Source organism: Enhydra lutris, unplaced genomic scaffold (assembly GCF_002288905.1).
Source record: "Enhydra lutris kenyoni isolate GAN:26980312 unplaced genomic scaffold, ASM228890v2 scaffoldscaffold38, whole genome shotgun sequence".
Lineage (NCBI taxonomy): Eukaryota > Metazoa > Chordata > Mammalia > Carnivora > Mustelidae > Enhydra > Enhydra lutris.
The window spans coordinates 890,395-910,738 of NW_019154122.1; the positions used below are offsets into that span (position 1 = coordinate 890,395).

Consider the following 20,344-nt stretch of genomic DNA (forward strand, 5'->3'; position numbering starts at 1 on the left):
TCCTATGCACAGGTACTATTGTAGGAGTGAGGCAGACACGGTGAGTGACTAGATGAGATCCTTGCTCCTAGAGAGCTCACATTCTACTTGGGGAAGACAGACAATGAACAAGTAAGCAAACATGCGCTCGGAGTAATTTTCGATGTTGATGAAGGTGAAGAAAAGCCTAAGTCTGGTGTATGTGACAGAGAGAGGCTGTGAAAGGCCAGTTTCCAGGGGCATTTGACTTGACCAATAAATGGGGCCCAGCCATTTGAATGCTATTCCAGGTAGAGAGGACAGGAGATACAAAAGCTGCGAAGTGGGAATGAGTCTGGTGTGTCTGAGGAAGGCGGGGGACCAGAGCTGAGAGTAAAGGGGGAAAGAGTTCAGGGTGATTGGTAGGTCTAGATCACGTGGGCAAAGGTGAGGAGTCTAGCTTCTTCCAAATGCAGAAGGGGAGCCAGTGAGGTATGGACATGAATTTCTAGTTCTTCTGGCTGCTTTGTAGAGGGAGAATGGACTTCAATGGGGAGGGGATCAAGAAGACTAGTTTAGGGGACATGACACCTCAGACCAAGGTGGTGGCAGATAGAGCCAAGTTGCTCAACTTACTTTGTGGGGAAACTGAGGCCTGGAACCTACCCAGTGCCTTTTCCTTAGTTGGGCTCCGAAGTACCTACTGATGGGTTAATGGGATTCCATAACACCTTTCCAATAGCTCAGGCTAACCACCTTCCTCTTCTATCCTAATTCTCCCTCTCTTTGGAGAGACTCATCTCAGCCTACCACGCCTTGTTCAGTTCACACCCTGTAGACAGACCAGTGGTGGGGAGAGACAGTTGAGGGGATATTGGGAATGTCTTAGAAGATCGGGCTTTAGCTTCAGCTCTGCCAGCTCTGTACTGTGTGGCTTTGAGCAAGTGCCTTTCCCTCTCTGGGCCTTGTTTTCCATCCCCATAAAGAGAAGGAGCAGAATTGGACGATCTACTGGAGGAGGCCCTTCCCTGCTTACATAGGCTAATTACAGCCCCTCGGGCTCTGCAGGGAAATGGCTGAGGGTCTTGCTTTGGCAGCCTCATTTGGGGGCTCCCCGGCCAGTGTCTGGCTGTGTTCTGGGTTCTAACACATTCATGGAAGCCCAGACACCATGATTTCTGAATCAGACTAACTGCCGCTCCCTGTAAGACCTCGGACAAATGGCTTTACCGCCTCGAGTGTGGGTTTTGTGTCTGTAAAACGAGGATGCTAACGTGGCCCTAATTTCAAGGCATCTGAGTAGTCACAGCTGGCTGTGCAAAGCACAGGGCGGGGAGGGAGAAGATCTTGTTCTTCTGGCCAGCTCGCCATGGGGGAGGGGTGGGTGAGGCCCTGACACTCAGGGGTCAGGGCCAGAGCTAGGGTGAATGGCCAGCTGCCCACGAAGGAGCAGGCGCCCCTCTTACCTCCAAGGCTTCATAGTACATATCTTTAGCCTCCACATCTGTCTTGGCTGACATCAACCAGGATTTGATCAAATATTCATAAAAACTGTCCCCGAGGCCTCCAACCGAGACGTGGTCTGTGAGGAGAGAGAGGACGGCTTGTTACCTCCAACTGCTGAGGCTGCTGGGCCGGCCTCCCGGAGGGAATGCACCGGGGCAGCAAGTATCCCCCCACCCCGTCCCCTGGGGGCCACATGCAGGTGGGGCAGCCTCTGAGCCCTATGGGAGCAGGGGCAGACAGGAAGCCCCGGGGCGGGACTTGGGGAACCCAGGACCATCCTGAGCACTGCTGTCTGGCACACGAGCGCACGGCTCACCCAGGTGTATAAATCATGTCCTTTTAGCAGGCCAAGGATGGCAGGGCTTCTGGTTATTAACTGTAAATGAGTTGCATTTCTTTAAAAAGATAATCTGGTGGCAGGGAGTTCAGAGATTTTTATTATCCGGTGACAAACATGGTAATTAATGCTGGGCAGGTTCATAAAAGGCCACGGAAAGGAGGAACGGGAGGCTTAATTGAGTCAGAATATGGAGCCACTTGGAGAAACCAAGCTTCTGCTGAGCAGACTAGGAGAAATGGAGTTTCCAAGGAGCAGGGGCTTGGGGAGAATTGGGTCTGAGGAGCCCATCTTTGCCCTGGGGGCATCTGCCTGGAGTGGCCCCCATGGGGCAGGACTGAGTGACTCCGCCCAGCGCTATCTCTGGAGAAGGATGGTCAACCAGGAGCATTTAACCAGAGAATCGAGACAGGGACAGCACTTCACGCACGTGCTTTAAAAATTAATAACAGGGAAACATAAAGGCATTTAATAGCTATAACAAAGAGCAAACTTCAGCTCCCTGTTAAGATGCACTTAAGCAGAGAGACAGAGAGAGGAAGGAAAATGGGAGCAGAGTAAAGTGGGGTGGGGTCGCTGGCGAGGGTATTTCCAGCTCCTCTGGAGAAAGTGGGGGTAGGAAGAGAGAAAGGAGGGAAAGTCGGTGGAGGGAAGAGAGAAAGGAACAGAGAATCCATCAAAAGCTGTCATTTCTCCAGGGTCTACGTGGGCCCGGAGCCTTACTGTACTATCTGTAACAACCTCCCAAGAACCCGGCAAGGTGGGCATGGCCAACCCCTCTCCCGGAGGGGACAACTTTGGGCAGGCCTGCAGAGCTCCTCTAAGGCCACCAAGGTGGCAGAGCTCTCGCTTTCTGCTACTTTACAGCTAACCAGAGCACGAACGCCTGCTGTTTCTCTGCCTAGAGATAGAAAAGACAAGTGTGAGGAGAGCGGGACCCAAAGTCAGAGGGTAAAGACAGGTGGGGACCAGAAAAGTGGGCTGAGAGGAATACCCAGAGTAAACCAGCCCTTCCAGCTCCTTCCGGCCCCATAAATAAATCATGGCCCAGCAAGGGCTCAGGACCTGTAAAAACTGGAACAGACCAGAGAAATCCTGAGCCTCGGGAAAGTGCAGGAGGGGGTCTGTGGGGGCTGGACCCTGATGTGTGAAGAGATACTCAGCAACACAGCACATCCCCGACCCCCCCATTGCTACACGGTGGACAGAGCACAGAGGAAGGGGCAGGAGCACGCCGGGCCTAGCACGCAGATGCCGCGTCCGCAGCTGGAGCAGGAGGTATGTGCCTGGCAGGGGTTAGGGAAGGCTGCAAGTCAAACCAGGCCGGCCTCTGCTGAGGGGACCCCCCCCCCCCACAGATCACAGACCACAGAAGAGGCACACGGGCCAGCAGCGGCGGTGGGGGGGGGGCTGCCATCTCCACACTCCTTTGGGCCTGCCACCCGTCACTGTTTTCTCTGCCACCCAGAACACTCCTAGCCCCCTGCCTCCCCAGTCATCTCCCACCTGTGGTGACCCCTCTACCAGGAACACCCCTGCCACCCCTTGCATGGCTAGCACCTTCTCACTGCTACACTCCAGCTCAGGCATCCCCTCTGCAGAGAGGCCTTTCTCGGTATTCTCATAAGCCTGCTCATCATCCTTCCCTATTGGGGGCGGGGGGGGACCATGAGGAATGGGTGAGAGAAGGTGCACGCAAATCTGGCCCCACGGTGCCTCACGTGGGAAGCACTCCGTGACAGCCAATCCTTCCATTGCTGGGTGTGTGCCTTGCCCGCGGCGGCTCCCAGAGCTGTGGTGTCCGTGTCTGCTTCTGTGTCTGCCTCCTCCGCCAGGCTGTGGGCTCTCTATGGGGAGGGGGCAAGTATGATTCGCATTTTACACCCGCTGACTGTATGGCACACCGTGGACACCCAGTGAGTCCCGAAGGAAAGAAAGGAAGGGAGGTTTGAGCTGTGCTGGGAAGGGCCTTGAATGCCAAGCCAAAGAGTTGGGACTTCATCATGTGATTGCAGTGTGTCTAGAATGTGGCTGAGGGCTCCACCCGGCGGGTGTGTGCAGGAGAGGGGAGTCAAGCCCCGGGGAATTCTACGGGTGTCTGCAACAGAACACCCTCTTGGGGATATGTGAATGATTCTCATTTGGAGGTCCCACTGCTTTCTGGCTAGTGTGTGCCTGCGGTGTCCTACGCCAGCACCGTGTGGTACATAGAGAGCCCAGAGTGGGAACTGGAAGACAAAGATCTGCCATTAGCTCAGTGCAAGCCATTTTCCTCTCTGGGCCTCCACCTTTTGATCAATAAAATGCAAGAGGAGCATGAACTGGTTGGTGTCCATGAGCCTGAGCAGAGATGGGCCCTGCTGCTTGCTGACCGTGTAGGTCAATACTGTCATCACACTTGGCAGCAAGAGGTGGTCACCATACAGCCTGGGAACGGGGTGGTAGGAAAGTACCAAGAACCCGGGAGAGGATGCCAGGCTGGGGCTGATGGGCAGCTCACATTGCTAACCCCACTGGGGAGAATGTGGACTTGCCACACCCTCCTGCTGAGGAAAGTGGGGATTCAGGCAGCGGACCAGGTAGACAAGCCCCTCCAGGGGTCACGCTGACTGGCCGGCAGCCTTCTGAGCTCTACGTGGCTCTGCGAGGATGGGTCTCATCTGTGCCAGGTACCAGCAGGAGCCTGGTGGACTTACCCTGGCCATGAGTCCTAGTGGCAGGAGGGTCTTGGCCTCCCCCATTACCCTGCAGCTCAGTGTCCAGCAGGAGTGGGGGGCAGCGGGAGCAGGGGCATGGGACCAGGACACACCCCCAACTTCCCCTCCCCAAGCTGCAGCTCCTGTGGTTGCAAATGGGCTAACCAAGGACTCAAGAAGAGGAGAGAAAGTAAACACACTGAACTTACGCAAGTTGGGAATGTTCTCGTCCGTTGGAAAAACACACAATTACCAAAAAATCCCAGTGAAACCACAAAGAACCTGAGATGAGCCTTGTTGCCGGAGCTGGGGGTCGGGGACGAGGCAGGCAGGTGCCCGGAGGAGCAGAACTCTAGCTTTCCCTCTGCCCTTTAGCAGGCCTCAGATTCATGTTTTATTAATATGAAACAATTTTCCATATGTGACCGACTTTGCTCAGCCCTGCGACCCCTGGTGCAGCCTGAAAAGAAAGTTCTTCTTCTCAGCAGGGTGGGGGTGGGGAGGCTCCCTGGAATTTGCCAAGGTAGCTGCTCAAACAGGGAGGTCACGCCCCTCTCCCTCCCGGTGGCTTCTGCTGCGTTGGCTTCTGCTGCGTTTTCCCGGAGCAGCTAAGGCTGGCAGTCGGGTAGTTTATTTCTTTACCCAGTCAGGCCTTGCAATTAAAAACAGTAACAGTTATTGAACTGTCTTCCCATGGCCATAATCTGTAATTCAAACCTTCATTTTCTCCCTGCACTTTTGGATTTGGCGGTGTGTTTTGGTTAAAAATACCTTGTATTTCTGTAAGTGGTTCTTGCAGGAGGCCATTTGGGGGTGAGATCATCACGGGGGAAAAGTCCTTGGGTCACATTTTCTGGGCCTCCTGGACCTGCAGTCACAGAGGCCCAGGGTTGCGAGAATAAGGCCTCCGCAATTTCTCCCCGGTGTCCCTGCAGGCTGGCCTGACCCCCAGGCCCGGCTTGCCTACTTTTACTCACTACCTTTTGGCACAACACATATCATCTTTGGAAGATGAACTGAAATCTGTTTCCTGGAGCTTCTGACCATTACTCCCCCAACCCTCCATGGTGCACAAAAAAGCTATCTCGAGCTCTTCCCCCATTTGCAAGAGAGGAGACCAAGGCTTGCAGTGAGGAAGGGCATTTCCTGGAGCCAGGCAGTCATCAGTCTCCCATGCTTTGCTCCAAGCCCTTGCTGATGTCGTAACAACTAGGGCTGGTGGCAGGGGAGAGGGAGAGGGCTCCTTGTATCAGCAGAAATGATGGAGGTGTTGGGGGGGGTGGGTAGGGCCAAAGGAACCTGCCCCGCCACCAATTCGTGCTGTGACCTCCTGACAGGAGCAATCCCAGGGTCCTGGGAGACTTTTCCACACCCTCCAGCTTGCATGTCCCCGCAAACCCCGTTCTGTTTCTGTGGGTGGAGCTGGGGGCTATCAGTGAGGTCCCCGGGCCCACGCCCACCTGGCTGAGGCACAAGCCACTGAACAGAGAACAGCAGGAATCCCAGGACCCACTCCGGCCCGCGTAAGATACAGCGGTAAGTTCATGATTTTTCTATCACTATATAGTTGGGCTCTGGATTAAAGCTGGAGGTGGGGCAACTGATCCAAGGGGCTGGGAGAGGGCACGTGGTCTTTCCTGGGGCCGCCCCTGGAGTAGAGAGATGGTGCTGTGTGGAATGGCCCCACTAGTCTGGGGGATGACCAAAGAGGCTTCAGCGGCACCCTAAGAGACAGAAGCCTGGAGGCAGCGAGTGTGCAGAGGGCAGGCCTCGTGACGGGGCAGCCACCACACCTGTCACACAGGATGACACAAAACACAACGCCAGTGAAGACCCCCACGGTGGCTGGCATCTAGGAGCATGGAGCAAAGGCCTCGCTGGCCTGGGGCTCTAACAAATGTGTCCCTGCTCACTTGGCCAAGGTGCCTCGCACGGGATCCTGGTGGCAGTGACCGCAAGGCAGGCGGCGGCTTCCCCATACTCACGTTGCATCCAGTTCCCACTCACTGGGCTCAGGAAGTTGGGGTAGAGGCCGAAGGGCTTGTTGATCTTCCTGAGGACCTTTCGGATGTTCCTGACCTGCCAAGAAATGGACAAGAGACACACCCTCACTTTCTGGAAGGATCCGGCAGCGCTCAGCGGTGGCCGCTGAAGGAGGGAGCTTGTTCGGATCCGAAGAGGACACCGCTCAGCCGAGACAGGAGGGGAGCTGCGTGACAACAGCAGGCCACAGCCTGGAGGTGGCGAGATGGCCACGCCCTGGGCCCACGTGTGAGGCACAGCAGGACACGGCCACAGGGGAGCCTGGCCACTGCCTTTGCATTGACCCCTCTGCCTGGGGCCCTGCTAGGCCTCCCACGCTCCCCTCACTTCACCCCTTCCTCACTGTGCATTGCTTTGGGGGATGGGCCTTTTCAGGTGGGGAGTGGGGATGGTTCCTATAAGCGATAGTAGCCCGTTTGTAAGAACTACGGGTAAAACTGCCTTTTAATAGGTCAGAAATGGTCAATACCAGCCATTTCATATGGTTCAACCGAGGAATAAATCATTGTGTCAGACATGATAGGACCATTGCAGAGGAAAGGCCTGGGCTCCTTCACACCCCTGCCCTAACAACAGCTGTGAACATTTCTCAGTCCTTCTGACCCAGACCCATCACCTGCATCACCCTGGAACCTTCGAACAATCCATCTGGTATTATCTCTGTGGAACAAACCCGCATCCTGGAGTTTCAGCGGCCTGCCCATGGTCAGAGTTCGTAAGTGCCAGAGCCAGGACACAAGGCAGGGCTCGGCTGGCCACACGGAGTAGCCCCTGTGCTCGACACGGGTCAGGGCAGGGACCGTGCGGTAACACGCGGCAAAGGCTGCCCGGCTGGAGCAGGAAGAGGCTAGATTTGCAACCTCTGGGGCTACAAAGGGTGAGAAGAGGGAAGGCTTTATCCCTTGGGGTCTGCTCTCTGGCAGGACACATAATCCTTCCGGCACAGAATCCTCGAGAACAGCAAGGCCCTCGGGGACAGTACTGTACCATGCTTGTAGATTTACCTACAAGGCGAGGAGCAGGGAGAGCAGCCTTTCAGCTGTCAGACCTTTCTTTCCAGGGAACGGCGCTTTGCTTTACCACACGAGATTTCATATCCATTTATGTTAACGGAGTCCATTATAGGGGACAAGAATGTGCTTGTACCTGAGTTATTCTCGACTGTCCTGGTGGTGAGCAGTGAAGCAGGCTAAATTAGCTCCCCTGGAGGGTACGGGTGCTTCTAGAATTTGGGCCAATTTGTTGACTGCCAATAATTGCCTCTGTGGGAGGCATGATTGGGGGATGAAAATAGCCAGAGAATATAAATGTAGAGGGAGACAGAGAGACAGGCAGATGGACTTGAGGGGGAAAGCCTGAAGCCTGCTATACTAATCTGGTCTTCAAAGAACGTGGGCTTTGGAGTCAGAAAGTCCTGGGCTTGGATCCTTGTCGCTTACCAGCTGGATGACCAGGACAAGTGACTGGACCTCTCTCAGTTTCCTCCTCTGTAAAATGCGGGTAACAAGAAGACCCACCTCAGGGTCTGGAGGGGTGGACAGAAACACTATAAAGGTACCCAACACATAGCAAGTGCTGGGGCGGTGGTGGCAAGTTTGTCCAGACTAACCAGGGACTAGAGTGAGCTCTCTGTCCCGCTCCAGCGTGAGCCATTCACAACCTTCCCAGTGGAGTCTGACTCAAGAGCAAAGGAAACGGGGAGGCTGGGGGCGGGAAGGCTTGGAGGTAGGAAAATGGATCAGCAAATAAGACCCATCAGGAAGTGGGATGGAACCTCTTTCACGAACTTGAAAGGCGGGGTGTCACAGGGTGCCAGGGTCCTCCCAGTACAGGCTCTGAAGGCAGGTCTGACGTGACAAGCTATTTAAGGGGGGGGGTAGTGAACCCCAACACAGAGGAAGTGATCAAGGGGCTGAAAAGCACTTCTTGAGCTTCCTAAGAATGCTCAGGGAGAGTCCCATACTGAATAAGCAGTGCTCTTAAATCTGGCATCAAAAAGCACATGGGCACTTATTAAAAATGCAGATTCCCAGGCCTAGGTGACGCCCGGAGATGTGTTTCCTCTAGGCTTGCAGGGAGATGTTGGAGGCTGGCTGGTGGACACACGACTGGGAGCCACTGGGTAGAGGTGTGAACCTATGATCTCCCAGCTCCCTTGGCACCCCAAGAGTCTAACCTTCAGAGAAGGGAAGGCTTTGGGAGGGGAGAGGCCTCCAAATGGACATTCCCGGAGGCGGGACTTTAGCTCCTTAGGCAGGACTCAGGGAGGGACAGCTGCTGGTGGAGCCCAAGCGCCCTCTGAGGGTCTGTGTGAACCCTTCCCTTCCTGGGGTTTAGTGTTAGACCCGAGGAGACATTTCTAGACGACGGCGACTGCCATGGGCCGTCACGTGGAGGAACCCCTTCTTCCGGAGGGCTTCACAGATTGGCAGGAGCGGGCAGCTGTCAGGCGGGCTGACAGCCTGGAGGCCAGCTCTCAGCACCCCTTGTGCCCTGAGCCAGCCTGGTAACAAACAGGAAGGGCAGACGTGTGCCTCTGCCGTGGAGTGCAATCGCTTTGCCAGCCTGCTGACAACGTGAGTTAGGCAGGCATCTGGAAGGAGAAGGCGGCAGATCGCACATGAAAAAGTTAACTGTCTCTGGAAAGGGGCCTTCTGCACCCGGTGGCCAATTCCTGCCAACGGGAGCGGGTGCCTGGATTTCAGTTCATGCATTCTCTCCCGATTCCACATGTGCGTGGCTGCCACCGAGCTGACAGCCCCGGTGAGAACCTCGCCGGCAGCCTCATCTCCTCCCTGCCCCGGCAGAACCCTGATGACTCCCTGCACACACCTTCCTGCCATCTGGCTTTGGGCATGCACGCGCAGGGCTCCCGCAGGCAGCAACGGTGGTGACCAGAGGCCCCCCCTTCTGGTTGGGAACCTGCTGAGTGGGGAGAAAAGGGAGGAGCCATTGGGGGTGGGGGAGCAGGGAGAACACTTGCCTTTTCTGCGAAGACCTGGTTGCCAGAGAGCTCGGTCAGGTGTAAGAACTCCAGGTGCAGAGACCCGAACTCAGCCAGGATGCTGCTGCTCCCGGCCATGGCCCAGCCCCAACTCCTATTGGAGCCACTGTGAAAAGACAGAAGCACCCCTGTCAGCCTGCTGCTGCTGGGGCTGGCTCCCCTGCTGAGAGTAATGTGGGGGGGGGTACTGCTCAGTGGGGGGGCACCCGCTCACCAGGCCCTGTCCTGGGAGCTCCCGCCATCTGATCTCCATTACTCCATCCTGGGAGTCAGTACCAGTAACAGCCCCAGTTGCTGATGAAGACATGGATGTCCGTGAAGTGACTTGCTGGAGGGGATCTGAACCTAGCTAGGCCTGTCTACCGGCACTATTCTTTGTTTCCTTTCATCAACCAGCCCCTGGGAGATGTGTGGGCTCTAGGATGGGGCCAGAGCTGCCTTGGTGGCCAAGATCGGGCACCCAAGTTACGCTAAATTTATAAGTGATATGGACAATGCTGTCAGGGACCATAAAGACCCTGCGGGACACTTTCTGTCCTCTGGCTGAAGGCCATCTGGCCGCTACCGTCTGTGACGCTGTAGGGGGGGGTACACTGCCGTGGCTGGGGCCGGGACGGGGGCAGATGAAAAGCAGGGACCCCACCTTCTTCCCGCCTCCACCTCTCTGGGTATTTCCCTGAGTTGGGGGCGGGGGGGGGATGGGCTGCACAGAGAGGGGAGACTTGGCTCACAGATAAAAAATAAAACAGCTTCTGTGTACTGAGCCACTACAGATACCAGACACAGGGTCAAGCTGTTTGCATCTTGACGTCATTTAAAGCCCACAAGGTAAAGCATCATTCATCCCAATACACGAAGAGGAAACTGAGGCTCAGAGGGGGAAGTAAGTTGTTATCAGGAAGGTCGAAGCTGGTAGATGGTGGAGGCCAGATTCAGACTGGGCTCTGCATATCCCTTAATGGTCTCCCACCCAGATGGCCCCGCATCCACCCAGAGGGAAGGGGAAGGTATCCCCTTTCTGTCCCTCTTCCCCTCAGGCCAAGTGAGATTTCTCCCTCCAGCTATCTCAGTGGGAGCTGTGGGTACCCACAGAGGGTTTCCTGAATAATGGATGCTTCCTGCCCTGGAAGAGACATTCAAGGTCAAAACAGCCACTAATCAGCCAGCTGTCTTTTGTTCTCGGTTTCCCCTATATGAGCCTCTCCTTCCTCTCCCTCCCTGCCTAGTGGGCTCCCTGCAGGGGGGCCAGCCTGGCAGACACGCAGACCAGGGCTGGACAGTAGCGGGCAGTGGGTGGGCACCTTCCCTCTCCTGCTTGTCTTCAAATGCCGGCTCCCGCGGTGCCCGGCCTGGGCGGCTTCAGGCAGGTCAGCTGATCTCTCTCGCCCTCAGTTTCCTCATCTGTTAAATGACAGTACCCACACCTCACAGAGCTATTGGGAGGTATAAATTAGGCATGTAATTACTGTCATTTTTCACATTAGGTAATTATGCACATATAAATCACGTGTTTGTAGTTTATTAAAATTATTGTTTGAGTTACTGAGTTCCTGATGGGTGCCAGACATTGTAGTTTCTTATTTTATCTTCACAACTTCGGAGGTGAATACCACGATTCTTATTTTATAGGTGAGGATGCTCGGACTCAGAGAGGGGAAGACACTTCTCCAAGATCACACAGCATGGAACAGAACTGGTAGAGCTGAATCCAAATCCAAATCCTAAGTACTCTGTGCTCCAAATGCACCTGTTCTGGGCGGCCTCCAGAGACCAGGAGGGCTTCTGATTGGCCCTGTGAAGCCCTGGGCTAATAGAGGCTCTGCCCCCTGCCTCCCTCCCAGTCTGGTAAGCCTACAAGTGGGTCTGCAGCCTGTGTTCTCTCCCCACAGAAGGGGTCACTCCACAACACCCCTCCCCAGCATGGCAGAAGCTCCCATGGGTACGTGTATGTCTGTATGCGTGCTCCTGTGTATGGTACAGTTGTGAATGTCGGAGCAAGACAGACCTGGCTAATTCTGACCTCACTCCACGGCTGTGTGACCTTGGGTGAGCAACCTCACCTCTCCCTGCCTCAGTGTCTTTCCTGGTGAAATGGAGTCCTTGTGCTCACTGTGAGGTTGAAGAGCGAGAATCCAGATCACGTGTTCACATGGTGTGTGGTGCACAGTGAATGCTCCAGAAACACGAGCAATTACTAAGATGTGGCTATCTGTGTGTGGTGGGAGCGTGTCTACACAAATGCATGTTTGTGTGGGAGTGTGTGGCGGCAAGAGTGTGTGACACAGGCAAACCTGTGTATCTCAGCCTGCTGATTCGGGTGGGTGGCAGCCGAGTGCGTCTGTGTGTGTGAGTCTGTGTGTGTGACAGATTAATCCTTGGACTGGACACTGCCACTCTCTCAGATTCAGTGGTCCCTGCAGGTCAAGGGTCACAGCTGTCCCTGCCTCTGCCTCTCAGATGGGAGGAGCACTCAGGCTCACTTTGGGGCAGGGCCTTGTTACCCATCCCTCCTGCAGCGACCTGGGCCGGCCCTTCCTCCTGGAGGGCCCCAGGCTGGGTGGCGGTGTGCAGCCCAGCTCCCACCAGCAGGCCCCCTCTGCAAAGAGCAAACTCAGCACCCCGTGGGCTATAAACATCCCTGACATTCCCCCGGCTGGAACAGGGAGGCGTTTTTTTAGCAACAGACTCTCTTACCCAGAAAATGAAAGGGAGGCGTTGCCAGGAAATATGCATATACATACATATGTATACAGCACCCGCAGCAGGCAAATAGCCTAAAAATAAATGCATTTTCTTAATCAGAAATGTCAGGATCTGTGTCGCAGCCGGTCTGGGCTCTGAGGGACCGGGGTAAGGCAGGCAGCCAGCACAGGGCCACGCACAGACGCAGATGCGGGAAGGAGGGCTGAGCTGAGGTCCTCTCCCAGACTCCAGGCAGTGAGGACCGAGAAGCCAGCCCTGGGACAGAGAACCACAAAGACAGCGCGTTTGCGTCTCGGCTCCCTGACAGCTGTGGCTGTGTTTCTCCAGGATTAGTGTTTGTGGGACAGGAATCTGAACAGTGATCCAAACGTCCAGCTCTGAGAAGTCAATCCTAGCATGGAGAATGGGATTCGACTGGCTCCAGGGGCCCCCTGTGGCCTATGGTGAGACTTATGTGAGGTCGCACCCCAGGAATGCTCTCGGACCACAGGGATGGACCGAGTCCCCTCTCCTCTGTGAGGCCCCATGCGGGCCGACCTGAAGAGTGGGACCTGCCCAGGACCGCAAGGAAGCCAAGGCAGCGGCACTGAGGTGCTTGACCAGAGCCCAGGGCCTCTACTTCCCTACCAGGCCACTGGGGGGCGCCGCTGGTGAATGGAGAGTCCGGAGGGAAGACATCACTTCAGGAGATGGAATGGGGAAGTCTGGTGAGATGGAAATACTACAACCTTTCCCCCAGACTTGGAGTTGCAGGAGAGCCTCCAGAACGGCCCCGGGGAGCTCCTGGGTGCCTTCTGCAACATCTCCCGGGGGGGCTGCTCCTGAAGCACAAGGGTGGCAGGGCTCCTGTCCCAGGGACGGCCAGGCAGGCCCTAAGAGCAGAGCTTTCAATCTCTGACCAAACGGGCTTAAATCATATCCCCAGTTACCTAGTAGCAAGTTAGTCGACCTCTCTGAGACTCTGTTTGAATAATGCGGGTACTATAAATATCTACCCTCAAAGGGTTGCTGTGAGGAGTACTTGGGGGAGGCAATGTGCGGAAACTCTTAGCACAATGCCGGGCACGTGGACTTGCTCAGTAAGCGGCCAGTGCAGCCGCATGGCCGATCTCTTATCCTGCACACAGGCCTGAACATGGATATTTGCTGAAGGAAGGAGCAAAGACTTAGACATGGATCCTGCCCTCAGGAGGCTTCCAGGCCAGCAGGGAACATGAATAGGCACGTGCTGAGGCCATAAGGAGGCAGATAAATTGTCTGGAGGCCAGGAGAGGCTTCTGGTTTTCGTGGCCCAGATGGCAGGGCAGCTGGCCTTTGGCGGCTAGGGAAGCTGTGAGAGGAAGGGGACCAGTGGAAGGACAGAGTGAGGAAAGGCAAGACAATGGGGCACTGGGGGTCCCAGGAGCAAGACCCGTGCTCATAAAGATTCATCCATCATTAAGCTGGCTGGCCATTAGTTCTCTTGACTCTGACCCCACCCCTTCCCCTCTCTGGGTCTCAGTCACCACATCTGGACAATGGGTGGATATAAACACACTCTCATCCCTGTGAGAGGGAAGGGCAGCCTCATGCGGGGCAGGTAAGCACCCCCAGGCATTGGGGCTGGACCCAGCCCCAGACCCAGCTCTATCCTTCTCTCATTGCACGGCCCAGGGTGCCTTCCACTCTGACATTCTGTGACTTAGTGGCTACCCAGAAAGTCTTTAGTTCACACATTGGATTAAGCAATAGGTCAGGAAGGAAAATCATGGAAGCAGCCAATAAGAATGAATGTTTTAAAACCAAGTCAGTAGAAAGAAGCATTACTGGTGGTTTCTTTGATTAGTGGAACCACGCAGGAGTTTTCTCTGTGGTATAATCCATATTTTCTGCAATGAAAACTTACTATTTTTAAAGAGGGGGTAATTCCAATAAGTATTATTAAAAATGGAGTTGGAAGTCCAGGTTTGTGCCCAGGAATGGCCGGCTACTGGCTTATTCGACCTGACTAGGGCATTTCTTCCTTGGAGTCCAAGCTTCTGGGCTCTGACACTGAGTTCCTGAGATCCAGCCCAGGGGTCCCTCTGCTCAGGGGCTCGAGACCCCCAAGCAGTTTGGGGTACCTCCTCGTGGCGGGAGCATGTGATGTGCCTATTGGCTCCTGACCCTAGGGCTGTGAGTCAAGGCAGTGTTAGGGGACAATCACAGACTAGCTGCCCCCTCCCCACCTAGGGAAGATCGGGCCTTATGAATCCTAAGCCCCAGGTTTGGTGACAAGCATCAGCCCTGGAGAGCCCTCGGCTAAGGCTAGTCTCTGCTGTGCCGCTGACTCACTATGATTCCCACGGCGGGTCCTGTCCTCTCCGTGCCTCAGTTTCCACATAGATGTACCCAAAGCCACAAGCAGGAAACCAGAAGATGGCCTACCTTTTGAAGTTCACAACACCTTTTGGGATACCCGTGGGGGTGTTGAAGGCCGGCAGAAGCTTTTCTCCCAGCTTGATGGCCTTCACTCGGAACACCTGTAAAGGAAGCAGCACGGGCACCGTGAATGGGTCTGGGTGGGCGCGCTCCTGCCGGCAGAGGGGCCCAGGAGCTGCGGGCTGGGGGGTGGGTGGGAGGCTCGGGTTCCAGTCCTTGCCTCACCGTGCCACTGCTGGGAGCTTCTCAGCAAAGTGCTGCCGCCCCGTGTGCAAAACCAGGGAAAGAGCCTTTCCCCCTTGACATCGTGAATCTTCCCATCGTTCCCATTTTACAGACGGGAAGGAGCAGAGAAGGTGAACAGTTAAACTACTGACATGGGGGTTGTAAGGAGCCGTAAGGAGGCCCCAGGCCTCAGGGCCCTGCTGGAGGCTCTGACCCCCTCACACTGTTCTTCTAATTCAGAAGCACTTGTGACCTTCTGATGCCTCAGTTTTCCTCTTAGGCATCTATTCTAAGGAAACAAGTAATCAAGGATATTGTAAATGTTGAATTTAAGGGCTATTTATTCCAGCATTGTTTATAATACAATCATGGAAATATGACGTGGAAAATATAAATATAAATAAATAAAAATAAATAAATAAATAAATAAAAACATAATCGTGGAAAAATGACGATATTCTAAACATCAAACAATATAGAAGTGGTTAAATTAGGACTTATCCATGCAACAGAAGACCAGGCAGCCACTGGAATAATATAGACTATTACTTCATAACAAAGAAAGGGTTTATAGCTTATGAAAAGAAAAGTATAATTTGAAATAGTGTAATTCAACTTTAGTAAAAATTACATGCACACGGATGCGTGAGGAAAGGCTGGGAGGGAAATACACCAAAATATTAACAATACTCGCCTAGGGGTACAGGGTAGGCTCAGAGAGGAATTTTCTTCCTTTGGCTTATCTCTCTTTCTGCGCTATTTTTAATAATAAAAGCAAGCCCACAGTAAATATTATTTATTTTTTATAACGTGAGATGTAAGTTCCTTAGCAACTGCTCCGGGTAGAACAACACGTTTCCTTTCGCTTCCGAGCTCGAGGCCGATCCAGTCTACTGACCTCCCGCGTGCGGCAAAACCAAGTCTTCTTGGGTCCCCAGGCCCCAGTATGGGCCCCTGAACGGCTCAGGCAGCTGCGGAGGGCCTGAGGTGGGGGGTCTGCAGGGCTAGCTGGGACGAGGCAGCGGGGCCTCTGAGGGCAGCTGTGCCTCTTGCCTGGAAGGGGAGAGATGGGAAGGGAAGAACTGCACCAGGGGCCTGGCAGGGATGGGCGGGAGAAGAGGATAGTGTCCCCCGCCAGAGAGTGGGTCCCAGGAGTGGGCACAGGGGCCACCCACATCAGAGTCCCGGCGGGAGTTTCTCTAGAACCCAGATTCCAAAGCCTTGGCCCAGAAGCCACCGGTTTAGCAACAACAAAGGGCTCTCATCTGAGGCTCCGGATAGTGTCACTGGGCCCCCGGGAGGCTGCGCAGTGCAGTACAGAGGAACCAACTTGCACCTGAGCCCACTCCGGACAGCTGACCGGCTGCCGTCTGCCCCGAGGACTGCAAGCGGTGTCTTCTTAACGCTCTTAGGAATTTCCACCTCTCCACCTTTGGAAAGCCTGTCGCTGGCGGGCACTGCAGGGTCTCAACCCCACCAGGAAGGATGCTGAGTGAGTGTGTGTGGACCAGAGGGGTACCACCGGCAAAAGAAGAACATGAGTCTACTTATTCTCTTGGAAGTGAGTAGGTGTGGAACAGATTCTGAACCCGATTCCACTCCGTGTGTGTGTGGCAGGGGGGTGTTTCCCTATACCAGCAAGCAATTCGCCAGACACCAGCTGGGTGCCCTACAATTCAACTCAGTTCTGACACTATCTTCCTGGAGACAGCATCGGTTCCCACAGTTTGAGGACTGAGTCCTACCAGACTGCCGCACCCCTCCCTCCGCCCCTCCAGACACCAGTCCTCAGTCTAGCCTGTTACCTGTGCTTCTGCACACCGTCTCTAAGTCAGAGGTTCTCACCAACCCCTCTGTGGGTTTGATTAATTTGCTAGAGTGCGTCACAGAACTCAGGAAACATGTTTACTTACTGGTTTATTATAAAAGGATGTAGCCCAGGCACAGCCTAACGGAAGAGATGCTTAGTGCAAGGTCTGGGGAGAGGGTACAGAGCCTCCATGCTTTCTCCAGGACTGGAGCTTTCCCCAAATCTCCCAGTGCTCAGCCACCCTGGAAGCTCCATGGCCCAGTTCCTTTTTGGGGTTTTATGAAGGTTTCATGACATGGGCACGGCTAATTAGGCCACTGCCAGTTGGCTCCTGATTCAACCTCCTGGCTCTCTCCCGTCCCTTGGAAGTCAGGGCACGGGACTGAAAATAACTACCCTCTCACCTTCTGGTTCATTTTCCTGGCAGTGAGCCTCTATCCTCAGGTGGGGTCCAAGAGTCGCCCAATTTACATAACAAAAGACACAATGATTGCTCTCAGTGCTTAGGAAATTCCAAGGGTTTTAGGAGCTCTGCCAGAAATGGGATGAAGACCAAAAACATATTACTTATTATAAATCACAAAGTATCACTATGCCAGGCATCTTCTCTACATGACCTTCAGTCCCCAGTAGCCTTGTGGGCAGGGTGTTGACCACTCTGAGGATGATACAACCGAGACTCAGAGAAGCAATTTGCTCAAGGTTGTGGAGCTGGGAAGTGACGCGAGCTGCCTGCCTTTCCAACACGGAGAGATGCGGCTGCAGGCAGCCACGGTAAGCCACAGTCAGGTGCCTAGAGGTTCCAGAGCAGAGTGAGAGAAACTAGCAAGAAGTATGTTCTGCAGCGTGAAAGTTCTCCGGGCTGGGAGTCAGAGCCCGGGTTCAGATCTTCCCACTTGGCAGCTGTGTGACCTCAGGGACTCTGACCCTCTTGTGCAAAATGGAGCCGCTCACGTGCCCTAGATGCTTCCCGGTGTCCTTCTAGAACTCAAGTGGGAGAAGGTACATAAGGGAATGGGCTGCATGAACTGTAGAGAGCTGGGCAAACGTCACCTGGTGTGACTGTCACCAGGCTTGCCATTCTCAGGGGCGTGCGGTAGCGCTGGCCTACCCAGCAGGGGGGTGACTCCCTTAGGCTCCCCCTGCTGCAAAGACAGGCCTCAGCCCAGGAGGGATCTGGGGTTTCAGGCACCATTCCACAAATACTCGTGGGAAATCTGAAGAATGAAAAGGCTCAGCCACAGGCACCCACTGTGTGCAAGATGGAGGACAGAGAGGTGGTGGCAAGTGGGGACACCAGGCCGGACAGAGAGGTGGTGGCAAGTGGGGACACCGGGCCGGACAGAGAGGTGGTGGCAAGTGGGGACACCGGGCCGGACAGAGAGGTGGTGACAAGTGGGGACACCGGGCCGGGCTGCATGGGGGCTGTGACCCAGGCCTGTGGCAGAAAGGCCACGGAGTCAGGCACCAACTCACCTTGGCCATCAGGGAATGCAACCTGAGCGAGTTCCTTCTAAGTCTCGGTTCCCACATCTGCAAGTAGGCAAAGACCCCCCCCACCGCATGGGGTGCTTGGGGGCCAGTGAGACAGGACACATCGGGTATGGTCTCTGCCATGTGGAGGTGCTACGGACAGAGAGGGACCAGCAGGGCGTGGCTGGAGGACAGGGTTGTGCCCATAACCTCAGGAGCCTGCCTGCTCAGGGGTTCTGAGCCAAGTGGGACTTTGTGGCCTAGTTCTAAATCACAGTCTCTCCTGTCCTCCTGTCCACACCCCAGCATCCATTCTGCATCCCAGACAGTCAGACTGATGACCCTTCTAGTGACACGGGGGAACCGAAGTGACCCCACAAAGGACTGCTTTTTACGTTCCCTTACCTGCCTCGACCCATGCGAGCACCTACACCCCCGCCTTATACCTGCTTCATCCTTGTAAGGATCAAGGAGCGAATGATTTCTTTGGACTCTTCCAGTGCAGGAGATACCATCCAAGGACTGTCTGGGCAAGAATGACCAGGCAAGGCTGCCTTGTGCATATCCTAGACACTGACACCAGACATCTCAATGTCAAGACCCCCTCGTGCCGAGGAATAAGTGACTTATGGAGGCACCTAGACCCCGTCCTTGCTATGACCAGTTCCTAGATGCTGAGAGCACATGGACATCAGACCACAATCCTCAACAAAAACTGCAGATCCTAAGCAAAGAAGAGACTCATTCTCCTTTTCCTTTCTGAGTCTCCCAGATGCTCTGTCTGTACCCTCCCTCTCTCTCTGTGTCTTCAATAAACTCAGTTCTCACTTCCTCTTGGCTCACATTCCACTTCTATCCTTCATGAAGCCAAGGACCACCCCAAGGGACCACTCCTCCTCTGTCCTCAGACCCAGCCAGATTACATCACTAACCAAGGCCTTAAACAAGTTCTCAGAATCACAGATACTCTAAGAGGAGGGAGGGGGAGGGTCGAGCATCAGAACTGAGGGACTCCAGTTGCCCCTCACAGATCATTGGCCCCCAGACTGACTCCTGTGAGCCCAGTCCCCACATCCTGTGGCCACCTCCCAGAGCCATGAGTGGCAGAGAGGCTGGGCAAGTACCTAGAAGAACACGGTGCCTTTCTCTGCTCCATGTCACTTTCCTGTTCTTGGGTTTTCAAATGAAATTCAGGCTTCATTTGGCTCAAAGCCAAGGGCTCCCAACTACAATTACTTGGGGACGAATTGGTCCAAGTGGTAATCTCTGCTGAGGAGATGAGGCCCGAGGGAGAGGCCTGAAGCGGCTGGGGAGGAAGAGCAGGCACCTGATGCTTCTGAACCCCTGGCTGCAGAAATGACCTCAGCAGACAACAGCACTGGGGCTTAGTGGGGACTTTTCTGGGTCCCCCGGCCACAGGGAGTGGGGATGATGTTAATCTCGGGGTGGACAGAGCAGGGAGAAGTGCAGGGAAGGGAAAGGGCTCAAGCCCAGGCATCCAGCCCCAGACAGGGATTGTGCTGAGCAACGCGGCCCTCTGGGTAACGGGGAGCACAACAGTGGATGACCCAGGTCCTGGGGACTTGGCCAACCTCGTGTGCAGATACTTGGGCTGCGTTTTCATGGGAGGTGACGAGGGGAAGAAGAGCCTCCCATTTCTACAGAGCTCTGTGGTTTTCCTAAAATTCTCTTGCAGCCTGGAGAATACGGGCTTTGGAGCTGGTCAGCTCGGGGTCAAACCTTATCTCTCCTGTCTCATTTCTCAAGATTTCTGTGAGCCGATCCCCACGGTGGAGAAGGAAGCAAGGCCCAGGGGTGGGAGAGGACTTGCTCAAGATCACAGCAGGTATGGTGTGGGGATAAGACCCAGGTTTTCTGACTCTGTGCCCAGGGCTCTGCCTTCCCACACTTCTCAGCCCTTCCGCTGGAAGCCAAGGCACCTTGCCTGGGGCCTGAGGCCTTGCACTCAGGGTATGTGACCAGCAGTGGCTGCCCATCTCCCATTGCCACTGGAGACCTGAAGTGGTGTCTGTCTGGTGGCTGGCTCAGGAGGGGAGCAGAGGGGTGGCGGTGGGGACAAGAGGCGCCCACAGGTGGAAATCATGAAACAACAGTCTTGACTTCCTCCATCCTGAAAACCAACACCTGCAAAAACCAGTCTGGCAGCTCTACAAGCCCCGACTGAGCCC

At 54.8% G+C, this 20,344-nt stretch overlaps 1 protein-coding gene across 2 annotated transcripts in view; it reads right to left on the reverse strand.

The window, feature by feature from the left end:
• The window catches only part of LOC111154597 (mannosidase alpha class 1C member 1), a 135,785-nt gene that overhangs the window by 11,786 nt on the left and 103,655 nt on the right, over positions 1-20,344 (reverse strand). For both annotated transcript variants that reach the window (XM_022514272.1, XM_022514271.1), the window contains 4 exons: positions 14,654-14,748; positions 9,524-9,650; positions 6,483-6,576; positions 1,425-1,540 (listed from right to left, as the gene is read on the reverse strand). In XM_022514272.1, coding sequence (XP_022369980.1) covers positions 1,425-1,540; positions 6,483-6,576; positions 9,524-9,650; positions 14,654-14,748 — 432 coding nt within the window. The remainder of the gene's footprint in view (positions 1-1,424; positions 1,541-6,482; positions 6,577-9,523; positions 9,651-14,653; positions 14,749-20,344) is intronic.